The sequence below is a fragment of the Cucurbita maxima genome, unplaced genomic scaffold (assembly GCF_002738345.1).
Source record: "Cucurbita maxima cultivar Rimu unplaced genomic scaffold, Cmax_1.0 Cma_Scf00023, whole genome shotgun sequence".
NCBI lineage: Eukaryota > Viridiplantae > Streptophyta > Magnoliopsida > Cucurbitales > Cucurbitaceae > Cucurbita > Cucurbita maxima.
This window is the reverse complement of record NW_019272039.1, coordinates 3,740,198-3,757,674: the sequence shown is the minus strand read 5'-3', so window position 1 is coordinate 3,757,674 and position 17,477 is coordinate 3,740,198. Positions and strand designations below refer to the sequence as shown.

At 34.5% G+C, this 17,477-nt stretch overlaps 2 protein-coding genes across 8 annotated transcripts; both read right to left on the bottom strand.

Moving 5' to 3' along the window:
* Window positions 1-2,531: 2,531 nt before the first annotated feature.
* LOC111496815 (V-type proton ATPase subunit H-like) lies at window positions 2,532-15,360 on the bottom strand. 4 transcript variants are annotated; one of them, XM_023147334.1, is made up of 13 exons: window positions 15,346-15,360; window positions 10,838-10,889; window positions 10,482-10,552; window positions 8,574-8,699; window positions 8,286-8,388; window positions 7,774-7,846; window positions 7,301-7,366; window positions 7,053-7,170; window positions 4,800-4,961; window positions 4,494-4,619; window positions 4,124-4,249; window positions 3,103-3,282; window positions 2,532-2,988 (listed from the first exon to the last, which is right to left on the bottom strand). In XM_023147334.1, the coding sequence occupies exons 3-13, from the start codon at window positions 10,515-10,517 to the stop codon at window positions 2,740-2,742; spliced, it is 1,365 nt and encodes a 454-aa protein (XP_023003102.1). In that variant the 5' UTR covers window positions 10,518-10,552; window positions 10,838-10,889; window positions 15,346-15,360; the 3' UTR covers window positions 2,532-2,739. The 4 variants fall into 4 exon arrangements, with proteins under 4 accessions (XP_023003102.1, XP_023003101.1, XP_023003104.1 ...); XM_023147333.1 differs by lacking the exon at window positions 15,346-15,360 and having other exon boundaries at window positions 10,838-10,939; XM_023147336.1 differs by lacking the exon at window positions 15,346-15,360 and having other exon boundaries at window positions 10,787-10,856.
* LOC111496817 (50S ribosomal protein L21, mitochondrial-like) lies at window positions 12,305-15,943 on the bottom strand. Of its 4 annotated transcripts, none has more exons than XM_023147339.1 (7): window positions 15,786-15,943; window positions 15,275-15,454; window positions 14,594-15,101; window positions 14,421-14,501; window positions 13,502-13,603; window positions 12,774-12,848; window positions 12,305-12,677 (listed from the first exon to the last, which is right to left on the bottom strand). In XM_023147339.1, exons 3-7 carry the CDS (start codon window positions 15,023-15,025, stop codon window positions 12,564-12,566), a joined length of 804 nt encoding a protein of 267 aa, XP_023003107.1. In that variant the 5' UTR covers window positions 15,026-15,101; window positions 15,275-15,454; window positions 15,786-15,943; the 3' UTR covers window positions 12,305-12,563. The 4 variants fall into 4 exon arrangements, with proteins under 4 accessions (XP_023003107.1, XP_023003108.1, XP_023003105.1 ...); XM_023147340.1 differs by having other exon boundaries at window positions 15,306-15,454; XM_023147337.1 differs by having other exon boundaries at window positions 14,594-15,454.
* Window positions 15,944-17,477: the final 1,534 nt, after the last annotated feature.

The window sequence follows — 17,477 nt, the reverse complement described above, 5'->3', positions numbered from 1 at the left end:
TTTGATTTTTTTTTTTTTTTTTTTTTTTTTTTTTTTTTTTTTTTTTTTTTTTTTTTTTTTTTTTTTTTTTTTTTTTTTTTTTTTGTGAATTTAGAGGTAAAATTTTGTTTTTTAATAGAAATGTTGAGTTAATTTAGTTAATGGGGACGAGCTCTCTAAATAGAATTTACAATCTAATTTCTTCTCTCTATTTTTGATGTCAGATTATTTTTATTAATTATTTTTAAAAGTATTATTTTTTACGGTGTTAAATTAATAATTAAAATCTTATAAAACTTAAATGTTTGCAAATCGCAATGATAGACAACCATGATTATCATCATCAAATATTTTTAATCCTCATAGAGTGGAATACGGCTGACTCGTAACTTTATTTTTAAGTTGGTTGAGTTGACCTGATAAAATAAATTGTCAAGGTGCGAATTAACTGAATTTTCAAGTTCGTCAAAATTCAACCAAACCTAACTTTTATGCTTTCGGTTGGATTAATAAGGTTGGTCGAGTTTTCAAGTCATACAAACACTTTTCAGATTTAATTACTCCGCTTCAATTTTGAAATCTTTAATTTTATTAAGTAATCTTTTAATCAAAGTAGGATAAACTAATAGACAATATTATCTCATTAATTAATAATTGATCATCCAACTTCTGATGTCTCTACGTAATCAATGTTTGATTGACTATTCAAAAACCAGATTAAAACAAAATCCGTAATGAGGATTAAATATATAATTTAATTAAATAAATAAATAAATTCCCGACTTGAGTCTATTGCTTGTTCAAAGGAAAATTGAAAGACAACGAACAGAGTCCAATTTTCTCTCGTTAAATTATTCAACATGTTGCTTAAAGTCCAAATTTATTTTAATTTTTGTTGATTTTATTGTAATATACAAAGAAAGAGCATAACGGAAACAAAAAGAGAGAGAATATTATTATTTTTATAAGAAATCACACCGAAAAATTATACTAATAGACACTAACGAACAACAATGAACAAATCAACCTAAGGAGATTCCAGAGATCTCCGTTTATTTTTTGATCAAATAAATTTCGTACGAATATCAACAATCATCAGTCTAATCAACGCCAATACATCTAAATATAAGATCATAGTATTGTAATAGAATGAACGATCTGCGATCGATTTATTTCAGAGCTTCAAAAGTGCAGGAAGCGAGAGGAAGAAGGAAGCAAAGAGAAGAGTCATGGAGGCGGCCGCAGGCAGAGCCGCCGCTCCTCGGTCGAGAACCGGAGCGGGAGCGGGAGCGGGAGTCGGCACTGGAGATTCCTGAGCGGAAGCGACGGCCGAGACGACCGCCACAATGGCGAAGACAACCACGTAGAAGACCTTGGAAGTGCCGGAGATCGCCATGGAAACTGAAAGTCGAAGAATAAAAGAGAGAGAACTTAGGTCGAGAGTTCGGAATTGATGTAATAATAGCGTCTAGCGCGGGGCTTATTTATAGAGTGGGCCTGAAGGGGCGTGGACGGGCGTCCAATGCGATGGCGAAACGTGGCGTGCGGAATTAGCCACGTGGAGAGTAGATGGAATAAGAAAAATAAAATAATAAATCGTATGATTTTGAATACAAATGTTCTCTTTTAATTGAAATTCTTTTTATAATTAATTTTTAATGTTAATAGATCATATTATTGACGTGACAATTAATAATAATAGAATACTAATTTTTTTTTATTACTGAATCATTGAGATTATTTTATAATAATATTGAGGTGAAAAATAATAAAAAAGTAAAATTATATTGGAAAGGGTAAAATTGGAAAAGTGGGAGATGTTCAACGAAAGCAGACGAAACGGCAAGTTTGTTTTTCCCATTTCTTGACTTCAAATTCCTTTTTTGGGTTTGTTTGTTTGGTGTAATTTTCTCCAAAAGCAAATCCCTTTCCACATTCTAATTTGTCTTTTTTTTTTTTTTTTTTTTTTTTAAATATAAAAATAATTTGATGTATATTTAATGCTCATTTTAATGCTAATATGACTATTTTAGCCTTCAATTTTGATTCATTTATTTGTTAGACCATCAATCAACTTTGATCGAGAATTTCTTTTTTTTTGCTTTTATTTCTTGAAGATTCGAGATAGAGTGTTTGAAGGGAGAGTCAAATAACATATATGAACGAGAAGATGTTAATGGATGCAAAAGTTGACAGACATTTTTTAAGTTACATTCAACTGACTAAAAAATAGTTACAACCAACTTGTAAGGGTTAAATATTTAAATTTTATAATATTTTAATTATTAATGTATGGATAAATATGATTTTTTTAAATAATTAAAAAAAAAAACATTGAAACCAATCCAAACCGAAAATAGAGGGTTGAATTGAGTTTCGAACTTCATTCAGGTTACTCGAGTCACCATCGAGTTGGTTCGAAAGATTTTTCCAACCTAATCCATGCATACTCGTAATTCTTAATACACATCGTCACAAAGAAAAAAAAAAATTATTTAAGAGGCTCATATATCTCATTGAGGTCTCTTCCAACTCAATGAATAAAAACACAATGAATGAAAATGTGGCGACTTTATTCATTTTGATCATGAACAATCTGGGAATGCAAGAACTGAACAAAATCTCTCATTGAATAATCACCAAAAAATTAAAAACATAATCACTTAATAAACATAATAACCCCTCTAGAGAAAGCTCCAGCGCCCGGGATGGGGCGGGTTTATTACAACTTACATAAGCGTCTCTTACCCGAAAACCGACTTAAGCCTGCAGAAAGCTGGCATACTTGGCACCTAGGAACAGCCTTTGAATACAGAGGAGGGAATATTTGGTAACTTCAGCATTCTCATGATTCATCAGTTTCATCACTCTTTCCTTCGCCTTCAAGTCTGTCACTATAACTCTCCCAGCCGGATGGTGCTGAATGAACTGGGAAAGATCAAAACAAGCAACTGCTAGAGCCCTTGGATCACTCGACGAATCCAGAATGGTGATAAGGACCCTCAATAGCTGCATCACAAACAAAATTTACGTATTACTTTCACTTTCGCGACTCGATATCTGTCATATATTGTACGGATCTATGAAGGTTAGCAAGATAATAAGCATAGCTGGGGAAAAAACCTTGAAGTTGTTCTCTTCGAAGCTTGTGATATTTTCGCGCCAGAAATTTACATCTTTGTGCATAGGAGACCAGTCAAGATGGCCTAGAAGGACTTCTTGCTTATACTTGTCAAAAGAACTTAGTTTCTTGATGTTATCTTTCAGCCCTTCTTCTAGTTGATTCAAAGCATCCAAAAGGTCCTATTGCATATTGGCAATCACATTTGTAAATACACTATAAAGAAGGAAAAAGAGAGAGAGGAGGCTAATAGATTTTCCTACTTGAGCAAGAATCGGCAGTGAACCGTGAACCGTTTATCGGTAAGAAACTGTTTTGAAGCTATTTTTTGCAAATTTTTTTATTTTACAATAGGGGAAGTGGGGAAGCGGGGTCCGTGACAATGAAAGAGACTACGGAAAGGTAAAATGTTCTCTCTAAAAACCCAGTAAAGTTCAATCACAAACCTATCTTCAGTCCCTCCAATACCCTCTTTTTAGAAAGATCAAAATAGAGGACATGACAAGGAAGCCTTATCTAGAAAAGTGTTGAGGTCATAGAACAAAAGTTCAGTAAACAAGATCTAACGGTCGGGAAAATATGAACCGAAAATATCAGGAACAATGAGTTATGTCATCCATTACACGCTCAGAAGAATGTACAAGGGGTAGAAGAAAGTGAACCTATATTTGATACAGAAAGGGGGAAATGGAAGCAGAAGAGGTGAAATTGCAATGGCCTAGGCTCACCGCTAGCAGATATTGTCCTCTTTGGGCTTTCCCTCAAGGTTTTTAAAACGCGTATGCTAGGGAGAGGTTTCCACACCCTTATAAAGGGTATTTCGTTCTCCACCCCAACCGATGTAGGATCTCACAGAAATCTTCAATAGAGCTAAAGGATATACTTCAGCCATCAAAAACACAAGTGATACTGAAATCAACAATAGAAAAGCAAACAGATCAAGAACGGTTTCTTTGATGTCAATCAATGGTGTTGGTGCATTGGCTATTATAAAGAAAATGAAAAATCTTCAACTTTTCATACCTCATCACTCCATGCTTGGGATTTCAAACTTTGAACAACTTGTGGTAGTCCGAGACCCACCATTTGAGCTCCAAATGTCCCCTTGTGAAGTAAGTTCTTTAAGGTCAAAATAACGACTCGGACAACCTAGTAGAAATATCAAAAACAAATTATGTAAACATTGATGTTAGAAGTTGAACATGGTAAACTAGTTAACATAGTGTACGTCGCTAATCTACTCGAAGATATGAAAGCATAAATGCAGGGTGTAACACTGCAAAGAATGTACAGGGCAGAATGAATACAAGTCATTTATAGAAAACTAAAATATAAAGAACAGGGCGACGTGTAGCTTAATTAGATTGACACATGTACCAAACGATGGCTTCACCTTCTCTTTTGTGGAACTCTTGACGACATCGATAAGTCTTGGAAGGGTTCTGGAAGTGGCCAAGAATTCAATAGCCGGCTCATAATATGATAAGAGCCAAACACAAAAACATGTTTTATATAGAATCTGTCAGAAAAAGAACAATTAGTTTCAATGTTAAAAGCTTAATAATAGCAGATTTCAAATTAAATGGAGTAATTGAACACGGGAGACAGCTTAAAAAATGCGAACCCAGCGTTACGTGATAAATATGATAAGAAATATGAAGATGAGTGCCATTGTCAAGAAGTGAACGACGATGATTACCTGAATAGATTGTTGAGTCGACGCAGGAGAAATCAAAGGGATGAGTAGCTTCACTCCATCTGCTTGGACAAAGGAGGATTTGACTTTTGGTTCCTTCAGCAAAGTTGCAAGGCAATTGATAGAAGTCTGTACAGCACGACTGGGATGTGAAGGATTCTTCAGCTATACAACATTTTAAGACCACTATGTCAGCATCAATGAAACTAGAGCGGATGTGGATGACCAGCAGCTGGTCTTATTCATTACGTTTCAAAGTTCAAACGAAAGAAGCACGTACAATATGTTGGTTTATATTTATGTTTACATAACATATTTCTTTTATGGATTTTGCTGACTAAATCTCGCGTTCATACCAATTAATCACTAGTGTTAACACGGCAAATTTTTTTGAGATCTTCCAAGGTAAAAACCACCAAACAATATCGACAACATCATTTCCAGAATAAGCTGAGATGATCATACTTGGAATACATCAACATATTTGTAACGGCCTAAGTCCACCGCTAGCAGATATTGTCCTCTTTGGTTTTTCCTTTTAGGCTTCCCTTCAAGGTTTTTAAAACGCGTCTTCTAGGGAGAGATTTCCACACCCTTATAAAGAATGTTTCATTCTCCTCCCCAACCGAGGTGGGTTCTCACAAATATATTGAGAAATCTTTGTTGCATCCGGATGCCTTGTGGTTGGTTTTTAAAGTTTGTTTTTTTGTTTGTTGGTGATAGGATCTTAGTTTTTTTCGAAAATTTTGAAGTAGCACTGTAACGACCCAGATCCACCGCTAGCAGATATTGTCATCTTTGGGCTTTCCCTTTCGGGCTTCCCCTCAAGGCTTTAAAATGCGTCTGCTAGGGGAAGGTTTTCACACCCTTATAAATGGTGTTTTGTTCTCCTCCCCAACCAATGTGAGACATCACAATGGTCACCACACAGAACTTAGGAAGAAATACTTGTAGGAATTGCCTTAGTATGCATGCATGCTAGATTAGTTTCCTTAGTTGATTAGATTTTCTATGTGATTAGTTTAAGTTGCAAAGTACATGATCTATGACAAGTTAAACATGTTTTATGCTTCCGCTTTGTGTGTAATTGTTTATGCATGCTGAGAGGAGGATGGGAAAATTGTGAACTCTGCGTTCCGGGTGTTGATGGATGTTATCAACCCGTTGAGCATAATTTCCTATCTTTGCATAAACTGTATAATGTATGTGATTCTTGATACTTGCTTCATTTTGGAAATGTTTAGGAGACGATGTAATATTTAGGAAACATTTTAGGAATAAGCCTAGGGATCCAAGATTAGAGTGGCCAGCCACTGAGCCTAGATTGACCCCTCCCCTAGGAGTTTAGCAGATCACCACGGTAAACGTAGTGCCTTAGGGATGTTCATAGGCTACTAGTTGTCTGAATGGTGTCTATAGTTTCGTGGGAGGACCAGAGGTCCTGATCAGTTATTACTGCTCCTAGCCGTTTCGCATGGGAAATGTGTCCCCACGTAGTATAGCCCATTAGCTGCATGGAATGGGTTGGGTCGCAATTAGCCATATAGAGGTATTAGGAGGTATTCAACACACCCCTAGGCAAGATACCATGTGGTCTCAATTAGCCATATAGAGGTAGTGCCTCGTAAAGAGACATCGGTCAGTCCAACTTAGCATAAGGAACCCCTAGGTACCAAACGAGAGGACGAAGAGCAATAGAAGTCCCAAGGGGAAACCCCTAAGGGGCTAAGATTAGAACTAGACGTCCTCGAGCCAACGAGAAACCCGTGTTAACTATTAAGCTTAGGATGCGATGAGAGCCTACAAATAGGTGGCCTACTAGGTATAATTTTATACTCATTCCTGCTATCTCTTTTTTTTTTTCAGGTACGTGAGGTGTTGGGTCGAGGTAGGGCGTGATCAGAGGGGCGAATTGTCATGGAGGAATGCATGTCTCGGGGCGTCAGTCCAGTCTTTTCTTTTGCATTTAGATTTTTCACATTTTTGTTTTTTGAAACTTTCATTTGTTGAATCTTTGTATTGAAACTTTCGGTTTTAGGAATAAATGATTTTGCCTTTACACCTTCTCAACTTTTTCTTTGCATACACATTATCTTTTGAGTCACAGCTCATAGTAAAATATCGGGCCGTGACAAACGATCAGTTCGAAAATAAAAATTGTTTTTCATATCAAAAAGAAAAAGTCTCAGTCTTTCCTTACATTACAGGCTCTCGACATCGAAGGAATGGTAAAGGTATTGAACATAAGCAGCATACCTGTGCACAAAGCCATTTCACCAGTCCATCCAAAACATCATCAATGGTAGTAATTTTCCTCTTGGAGTTTGAGGCATCACCATTTGCATAACTGCCATCATGTGTTTTTTTTCTAGCACTAATGTTATAAGAAAGAAATTAAATCATGCCATAAGGTTTATATAAATCATACATACACGCATATACCCGCCCGCACGCACAACAGTTTCCTAAATAATATATGGTGGAAAATATTTCCAAAAGTGTACCTCACTATCAGAGCAAGTATATTACAGCTCTTCTCCTGTATGAACCAATTGCCCTTCCAAAGCAATCTGAAATACACAAGAAATATAAATTATGTGAAGCTAAACTCCCGAAACCAAAAAATGAAAGCAGAAATCGGAGACGTTTTTTCTGGGGAAGGTTATAAAGATTCGGAAAAAAGTGTACAAAAATTTTGCGTAACTGGATGTAAATTATGTTATACATGTAGGTTGTAAAGCTTGGTTGAGGTTCAACCATTTGGGGCCATGAAGTTATATTACGCTATACAGTGGAAGAATGAAACGAAACTTGGTCGAGCAACAATGTAACTTGTAAGCAAAGAATGTAATAACACAGCAAAAAGAGCACAAAACAAATGATCTGTCGAAATTACCGAGTCCAACGTTCATGCCAATGAAATGTGCGGTTAATGTAAAATATTGTGCATAAAGCCATGCTTGAACCTCATACATACCTTAGGAAAGGTTCATAAGTATCTTCATTAGCAAGAGAATCATCATGGAACAATCTTGCTCTCTTTGGGTTTGCTGCCAAAGCATTTACCATATATCAGATAATCATTAAATATTAAAACAGTATCGAATTTGATCTGATTTATCAAAATATATAACAAAGTTTCATGTTACCATTAAATATTAAAGCAATATCAAATTTGATCTGATTGATAGAGATCCACAATCTTAGTCCTATAGCACATTTTCTAAATTTTATTTCGTAATTAGAAAGCCTAAATATTTGACATCTCTTCCAATATTCCCTTCTAAATGAACATTTTGTAAATGCAGTGGCCAAGCCATGGATACATATTTATATTTTATTCAAAACAGCTTTAGAAGATTTCTTGGTACTAATTTTGTTATGAATTTGATGATTTAATAGAAAGTATAATTTTGAATCATTTAAACTTCTGATGATTATCCGAAACATAATCGTAAAGTACTTTTGATATAAAAGTCATTGAGTTACCTGTAAGCATTTCATCGATTAATGCTAAAACATATTCCACTGTTTCTTCCTTAAATATATCTCGTAAAATGCTAACAAATACACGAACATAAGCTGGACCATCCTGCAAAATCCAACGGCACTTAGTATAACGAGATAATGTAAAGAAAATCATTCCTAATTTGCCATTTTTCACACATAAGGGTGGCAAACAAAATTTCAATCACAATAAACAAACACAAAAAACGCAACGATAACTTGATGAATCATGTTATGAAAATAGATCAGGCATGTATGAGGGAAAATTACTTCATCCAACAACTGTGCCCTGTAACTCTCTGGTCTGTTATCGTAACGCCTTAACAGCTGAAGGCTTGTTCCATTGATAAGTTTAGTAGTCATGTATGTCTCCCATGGAATGTCCCTTGTGAGAACCTTTCACAATTAGAAAAAAAAATGTTAATGATGTAGTTGTTGAACAAAATCATCTGAGGTGAAATGATAAAATCCAATTACTATGATAATTTGACCTCATAAATCATATTCGGAAAGAATTTCTATTCTTCTGGAACAATAATAATTATACAATCATTCAGAACCGAACAAATGACTTGCGCCTCAAATTTCCAACATAAAATTGGAGAAGATGAAGCCAATGGGTTCAAAGGTTGTTAAAGATCAAGGGAGTTTAAATCATCCAATAACAGTAATTTTTTCTAATAAGAAATAATTTCATTAATTGAATGAAATTACAAAAGGGAGATCCCTAATCCAAGGGAGTTACAAAAAAAAAACAATAGAGTCAAGGAAACTAAACATCCATACGACTTTCTTTTCCTTTATGAGAGGATGGCCCACCAAAGTGTAAGAGAGGATGGTGGTGGGATCCCTCGGAAGAGTCGTTGTCCAGCCAAAAGGGGATAGATCCAATAATTGTAGCATCATAAGGCCATTTCATAATCGTGTTATAAGAGACAAAAATTTCACAATCAATGTGAATAACACTATTTGATGTCCATCAGAGAAGCAGATGTGGCATTAAATCAATCAAGCTGACAGAAACATTTCAGAAGAAAACTTAGAAACGCTGTTTGTAGAAGGGGAATGACATACTACCTTCGAGTTGAGCGTGTTCATAGCAGATGACTAGTAATCAATACCTAGAAGTATCAGACAAAAGGAAAGGAAAATTGAACCTACGAACTCGAGTTTTTTTTTTTTTTTTCTTTTTTTTGTTGCTGCTAGAATCACTGCTCAAATCGCTACTCAAAGGACAGCCTAGAAAGACTTCTAAGATCTTCCCACTACTAGCAAATCCTTTTTTGAATCCCTCCCTCACCCCCGACCCCGACCCCAAGAATCACCTTAAAAAGAAAACCTTCTTGATGAAACAGGTTTATTTCTTTTCCCTATCTCCAGATCCAAAAAGACAGCAAACAAAAAGAGGCGTCAAATGAGAAAACTAGAAAAATTAGCATCAAGTATCAGTTACAAGAAAAATCTTATTTAGAAAGGCTTCTCTAAGGGCTCCTTATGACCTCTATGACAAATATAAGCTGGAACATCAGAGGCCTCAGAGTATTCAAGAACAGGAATTTATGGAAACAACAGCGCTTTTTGCCAGGAAATTTTGTGGTTTTTTCTAGTATTTCTTTCTTTTTGACTATGAAACCGGTGTTTATCAAAAGAACAATCATAATGATGATTCACAGGAGAAAATCCCAGATTCTTTATGTAACTTTATCCTAATACCCGCTCCAGATCATGTATTGGATCACCCAATTGAAGTAACTAGTAGAATTCAGACTTGAAAATATTAAACAAAGGAAACTCTCAGAACAAACAACTCGTTTTCCCTCATTTCAATTTCTTGATCGAGTTCAATTTTCTAATGAATGCAATTAATATATTCAGATGAACAGCAATCTTAGATCCTATAAGAAATTTGCGATGATTTACAGCCCATAACTAATGAGTAATGACAAATTGTTGGATCATTGACCAAACTACTCAAAAACATAACATTCAATCACCATGGACGTAGTTACACTCGCGCCACCCAACTAACAAACAGTATAAAAGAATCGACCATCAATTACACCTTGCCCCATCGAAGAAATCAAATAATTTAGAGTGCTACTAATTACCATCTAAACTCACTTCAGAATCAAATCTAAGAAGGCAGAAAGAAAACAATAAGGAGATCCGATCACCAACCTGCTCAGTGCTAAGCTCAGCCTGATCAATTGCCATCGCAACTTCCGCTTCCAATTACACTTCCGGCAACGCTGCAGATCAAGCAATCAGATCAAATCCCAAAAATTGAACTCAAATTTGCTCGACGAACGAGAGGAAAACTTCAGGTATTGCAAAACACATCAAAATCTCCAGCTCCCAGCAACTCCGAAGATATAAAATCGAAATTGCTTCAACCAAAAAATCTCTACAAAATTAATGGTAGATAGAAAATACTGATAACTTTCCATCGAATGGGTTAAAAGAAAGAAAGAAAGAAAAAAAACCTTATCCCAATTCAGTAAGGAAAAAGAATAGCCGCGAAATCAAAAGCTTACAATTTGCGAAGAGGGTGACTCGAATTAGCTTGTCCAGTTCGTTTTTTTTTCCCTTTTAACTTCCTTTTTTCTTGAAGCACGGGAGTGAAAGACAGACCCGTCCAGCTAAAAATAATATATAATATATGTATATATATGTATGTATATATATGTATGTATGTATGCATATATATGTATGTATGTATATGTATGTATGTATGTATGCATCTCAAACTGCCCATTTTCTATCTATATTTCTCATCAATTTAAAAAAATTTCGAAATTATTAGAAATATTTTATTTTTTAATTAAAAACAATTAAAATTTTATTTAAAAACTTTATATTTATTAGTCTAAATAAAATTGTTGCATTCAATTAAGTGTACACAATACCAAAGTATATAAAACTTAGATATAAAATTATATTATTTGATAGTTTTAACTCAATTTCACCATTGCAGATGTTATTTTATTTTATATTATTTAATAGTTTTAACTCACAGATGCTATTTTAGTTCAACAATATATGAAATATATAGAATAAGAGAATTCAAATATCTGACTTGACCTCTTAACTAGAAGTACACATTTTAACCACTTAGTTATGCTTAAATTAACATGGTTAACGCGATAGGAAACTACGTAATTATTAGAAATGTTTGAAAATACTTCCTTTTTTATAATTTTATTCACATATAAATAAAAGTTCATGCTAGAAAGTTAGGGGTAGTGTTGTTTAGACGCAGTGTGGCATCTTTTGATGGCAAAGAGAATAGAATTCCTGCTAAAAGATAAAAAGAAGCATATAAATTATGTAATTTGTTCACAAGGGTGGGCCTGGATCATACAAAGTTTGTTTACTTTCACGAAACTAAACTCAACACGATAATATCAAGCATGTCTTGATCCTACCACAAAGACTTCAGAATAGATGATAAGTCAGTCATTCAAATAGCTTTGATCAAACTATCTTGTAAAGTAACAAATGGAGGTTTCAAAACAATTTTCTTTTAATCTTGACCTTGATCATCAAGGTAATCAATTCCTAAATTTTCACTTAGATTTTGCAAGATTGTTATCAAAATTTCCAAGAGTATCATATCACAACTTCAACCAATCAATTTAAACCAAGCTGTAGATAAAACACTAATTACCATATTAAACGTCTATTATGGCAATTACAGCATAATTCTACAGAAAAGGCATTAATTATCATCCTAAATGTGAATAGTTCACCACAATGTATAAACATGACCTTCACCCACACAAATAATCTGGTTTTGGGAGGGGAAGCCCAGATCCAATGAAACTAGTAAATTATTCAATCCATAAAATTACAAAAGAAATTATTCAGGTTCCAGATCCTTGTGCAGATTCAGAAAATAAAAGCAAACATATGCATTGAATGTATGATCCAGGAAAGGTCTAAAAAATTATGAACATACCAAATCTCAATACAAGAAACTCAAGATCAACCATACATAATTATGGAATAATCTTATTTGATGCAATTTCAACGTATTGACAAATGGATGATGACAACAATTTTTATGATCAAATCTAAATTATTTAAATAGAAAAGGTCAAGGAACAAAAAGGATGGGAATCATAGTGAAGTGGCATTCCTACAAAACATGCCTAAGACGCACTTCCAAAGAATTAGAATCAAGTATAGCATATCATATGACATCAGAAAAAGCTACACCCACTTAACAGTTCCAGTTAGGTAGAATCATGGAACCTTCTTCTAAGCAGCTACTGCAACTTTTTCTTGCTTCTTATCAGCTGTTTTTGAAGGCTTTCCAATGTTTTCTGGTTTGTCAATACCTTGGATGTCGATGATCCTCAACTTTGTTAATTCCTAAGATATAAAATGTTGCCAGAAAGGATCATCAGAAAACTTGGATAATAAACTTTTTACTTCATTCTGAAAAGTCTGGATAGGAATAGGATATACCTGGCGGTGCCCTTTGGTTCGGCGGTAATTCTTCCTCCTTTTTTTCTTGAAGATGATTACTTTTGCATCTAATGCCTTCAGAAAAGGAGGAAAAAGCATTCAGATCTTACGAATTGGAACACAAATTTGAGAATTGGACTTTCAAGAAATATGTCGTTGGGAATTTGAAACAAATAAAGAGAGCCAGGAAAGAAAAATTTACACTCAGCAGACCAACCAGAGTCACAGAGCAACACAGTTATAATATGCTATGATCATAGAAAATAAAGTACTGCAACATATTACACTTATTGCCAACTCGGCTAATTCATATACCAAAGCCCTCTGTCATTCACAAATTTTTTAAGCAATAATTGCTCGAACAAAATGCCTTTTGAATTCTTCTGAACATTGTAAAGTCTCCAGATTTTATTATTTTCTTCTAACCTGATGGATATAATAAAACTAGAATGTAAATCTTTCCCCCTGACTAACAAATTGGATCTTCCTATTTTAACAATTGCGTTGTCTAAATCCATTTAATGTATAAGTTCCCAATTGCGGCTAAGACTAGAAGTATATTTTCTAAAGCGCATAAAGAACTAGAGAATTAGTCCTTAAAAAATGCATTGCAATAGTCCACGAGAATCACTAGATAACAATTCAAATCATAAAGAACACAACAGCGAAATTGTTTATAATATATTGCATTAACAACAAAAAGCAAATATTTTGGCCGTCACTCTTACATGTTCCTCAACAACTGCTTGAACAACTGCACTTGGGATTGTTGGCCTGCCTACAATCGTTTGGCTACTTGAGCCAAGCATGAGGACCCTATTCAATGTCAACTGCAAAAGATAAATCCATTTATTAAAAAAAAAAAAAAAAATCATTAAAGCTTGCTCAAGATGAAGTATAGAAAAGGTTCAAAAATTCAACACACAATCAGAATCCTAAACTGGGCAAGATATAACAACAAACATGAGAAAATCTACAAAAGCGCATTCAAGTCCGACAAGGAAAATGGGGCAATAGAAATTGCAGAAAAGATCCTCTTGTGCTCACAAGTGAGTAACAATAACTTAAATATAAGCTACCAAAAGATAAATTTCATATTTTCCTCGTTCTTTAATTTGCTTGAAGCGATACTTCTCATGAAACAAAGTACATGACTACTTAATTTAGCCTCATCTATGACAACCTGAAAGGTGCAACTTTTCATGTATGTAAAACAGTTGCTTTTTAGAAGCCTTTCTAAACTTTCACACACTGTCCCAAAAAAGGGCTCTTCTATACTAATTCACCCAAAAACTGCTCTGCAGCCCATCAAATTAATGTTTAAGTCGAATCTTTGTAACCATCAAGACATCATAGAAGTACCACAAACTTTAGCTTAGTTAATTACAACCTGGAAACAATAGCAGACTATAAAAAATATGAGTACAGTCTTAAATCAAACAACATTTTAATTCTAGGTCCCAAAAATTGCTTCCGTGTTCAAAGCCATTTAAAGAGGCAGTGTCAAAACAGATGGAGGGCTCATTCAAGCGGGAGACCATGTAGAACATGGACGAAGGCTAGGCTGTAGGTTTTACAAAAAAAAAGGAAAAATAAATAACGATAACTTAAACATCCACAATGGAAAATGGAATAGGAGTTACGAACCTTGTCATTCACATCACAGAATTTTAATCTTTCAGTAAAAATACTGTCTCCATTGCTAACCTTGAATTGGTGTGAGCCAATCTACAGAAACAGCCAAAAGAAAAAAGTGCATAAATGATAAGTATCCAACCATTAATTCAAAAAACTCATGAAGCCATGCCACAAGTTTGAACCTGAACAACAGCAAAAACAGGCTCATAACCCTTGAAAACGCCGTCAGATCGATCAAGTGGCCCAACTACTTTATATCCAATATCAGCCGCTTCTGCCTCCTTCTCCTCCTTTGTATACTCCTTCTGCATACCCCTACTCAACCCCGAAATAACATCATCCTCACTACTATCATATGCTTCTTCATCTTCATCTTCTTCAGTATCATCATCGTCATTGCCATTACGACTATCAGATGAGAGATATTGGGAGTGTGACCAGCACTTACACAAAGTATCAGTTTTAGTAAAAAGATAGGTCGATGTAGAAGCACGTGTATGGTAATTCTGGTAGAGGAAGGAAGATGTGATTTTCAGCGAGTGGATATATGGCTTTCCAGTAAAAATGGCCGAGGCATGACGGGTTAGTACTTGTACACACCGTCTGTTTGCCATGGCGGTGGTCGTTATGGCCTTTGACTTATAGTTCACTACTCTACACAAGCTGCATCAATCTTCTAACCTTCTAAATCTGCAGACAGAAAATAAAAACATAACTAAACCAACGTTTCCTAGAAGTCTAACACTCTTATCCATGTTGAAAACATAGAAGTTTTTTGCAATCCAGATTCAATTTAGTTTTTTGTTATAATATCAAAAATGCTCGTCCGCTTGATCATATGGATAAGCGGGATCAATCCAAACATTAGTTAGAAACTGAGGCAGTTTGATTCACTCTGGTTCGGGTTTATTGGTCAAGTTCATCAATCTTCAACTTTCCCCCTTTCTTCTTCTCCGCAATATCAACATCGCTCTTCCTCTCTGCTCTAACATCATTCAGGCGCGCGGCGAGCGACGACAGCAAGGCAACAAGGAGTAGAAATGCTTCAATGCGGCAGGGACATGTAAAAATAATGAAATCAAACCCTAATTACCAAAGGGTGAAGCGGCTTAATACATACAAGGCGAGCTCGAAACATGGAGACAGAAAAGGAAGAATGCCAACTCGCACAACCCGCAACAAGGATAGAGGATCAATTCAAATCAACGAAACTCAGATTAGAGCAAAGATAAATCTGATCTAACCCACCTCCAATCTCAAAACCACAGCAAAAGACGAGGAACAAGATTTACACATAATTTTCCAGAACCAAATGATCATTTTCAAAGTAAGACAGTGAGAGATAGAGAATTTTTCAAAATTCAAGAAACTTACAGAGGATAGTCGACGGCTCTTGCAGGACGGAGCAGGAAGCCCACAGGTGCAACATTATGGCCGTCGGTGGCGGAGACGATTGCTGGAGGTGAGGGTTTTGGGACCTGTGAGTGAGGGTTTTTGGATTCAACGACTGTCTTACTTCCTAAAATTCTTACCATTATAAATTTACTTCTTACCTTTTAATGGAGTTATTTTGTCTCTAAAAGAGGTTTTTTTTTTCTTTTTTAATTTTATAAATTTATTAAACATTTAAATTTCATTAATTTATTAAATATAAAACTGAAAAAAAATAAATTAATTTAATAATTTTTAATTGACGTCTAATAAATTTTTAATGATAAAAAATGTTGATAAATTGTTACCTTCGTGCTAAAAGTTCTTTTAATTATAAATTAAAATTTTAATTTTAAACACAACTTAAATTTATTAAATACTAAATTGAAAATAAAAACATATTAGATATAAAATTTAAAATTTAAAATCTTATTGTTCTTCTTTAGTTTCCATTTAATTTTCGTGGAGAATGGAGATAGAAATTTCCAATTTATAATTTTAAATAAAAAAAAAAACTAATAAAATTAAATATTGTATTATACTCATGTTAGGTTGTTGTTAGCTCACAAGCTCGTGTTAGGAAAGGTTCAAGATGGTCTGGATCCATGGGCTATCCATTAATCACGATAAAGGCTTTAAGCCCAATTAAAAAGCCCAAATAGAGGCTTTGAGCCCAGTTTAAAAGCCCAATGTTTAAGCCCATATTATACCATAATGAATATATATTTTTTGAATTATTAGTCAAATTAAATAAAAAAATTATATTAAAATTAATCTTACATTTAAATAGACTATTATTTATTTATGTCAATTTCAATCTAGCTCAGAATAAAAAAGAAAAAAATATATGTTATATAATAAATAAAGTGAAGACAAAGAAACAATTTATTGATATAATATTGGGTTTTTTTTTTATAATCATTAAATGTTGGGTTGAAATAATGTTCCCTTTTTTATGTTCCACAAAACCCCACCCCAACCCAAGGCTAATAAATTATTGAAAGGCACTTGTATTGTATTTACCATCTCAATAATTAATTAATTAATTAATTAATGGGTTCTAAATTAGTCAATAAATCTGAGTGGGGGCAGATGTGTAATTGTCACACCAAACTTTTCCTAGGCTGACGACTTAGCTTCACGTGGACATAGCACCTGGGAAGATCCATTACGCAAATTATTTAATGCTCTTGTCTTTGTCCTCCCCTCCACATCATTACACATATTATTCATTTTTTTTTTAAAATACTTACTATTTTATTTTCCGCCAAAATTATGAAGCTGACGATAATAATACGTAATGGGTCTAAAACATACAAGATCTATTAGTAGTGGGCTTGAGTCGTTATAAATGATATCAGAGCGAGATTAGGGTGGTGTGTCAGCGAGGACACTTGGCCCTAAAGGAATAATACGTAATGGGTCTAAAACATACAATATCTATTAGTAGTGGGCTTGAATCGTTATAAATGATATCAGAGCGAGATTAGGGTGGTGTGTCAGCGAGGACACTTGGCCCTAAAGGGATGGATTGCGAAATCCCACATTGGTTTGAGATGGCAACGAAACGCTCCTTATAAGGACATGGAAACCTGTAACGCCCTAAATTTCTTAATCTTTATAAATGGTATAGAG

What these genes read in the sequence shown, in the direction of transcription:
- LOC111496815 (XM_023147334.1), bottom strand. Translation starts at nt 10,517, where the DNA reads ATGGCAATTGATCAGGCTGAGCTTAGCACTGAGCAG. An exon ending in GGGCACAGTTGTTGGATGAA is followed by an intron (nt 8,389 to 8,573) that starts GTAATTTTCCCT and finishes TGGATTTTGCAG; the next exon opens with GATGGTCCAGCTTATGTTCG. An exon ending in CGACTCAACAATCTATTCAG is followed by an intron (nt 4,620 to 4,799) that starts GTAATCATCGTC and finishes TTTTTCTGACAG; the next exon opens with ATTCTATATAAAACATGTTT.
- LOC111496817 (XM_023147337.1), bottom strand. Translation starts at nt 15,025, where the DNA reads ATGGCAAACAGACGGTGTGTACAAGTACTAACCCGTCATGCCTCGGCC. An exon ending in AAGCAGTTGTTGAGGAACAT is followed by an intron (nt 12,849 to 13,501) that starts GTAAGAGTGACG and finishes CCTTTTCTGAAG; the next exon opens with GCATTAGATGCAAAAGTAAT. An exon ending in GAACCAAAGGGCACCGCCAG is followed by an intron (nt 12,678 to 12,773) that starts GTATATCCTATT and finishes TTTATATCTTAG; the next exon opens with GAATTAACAAAGTTGAGGAT.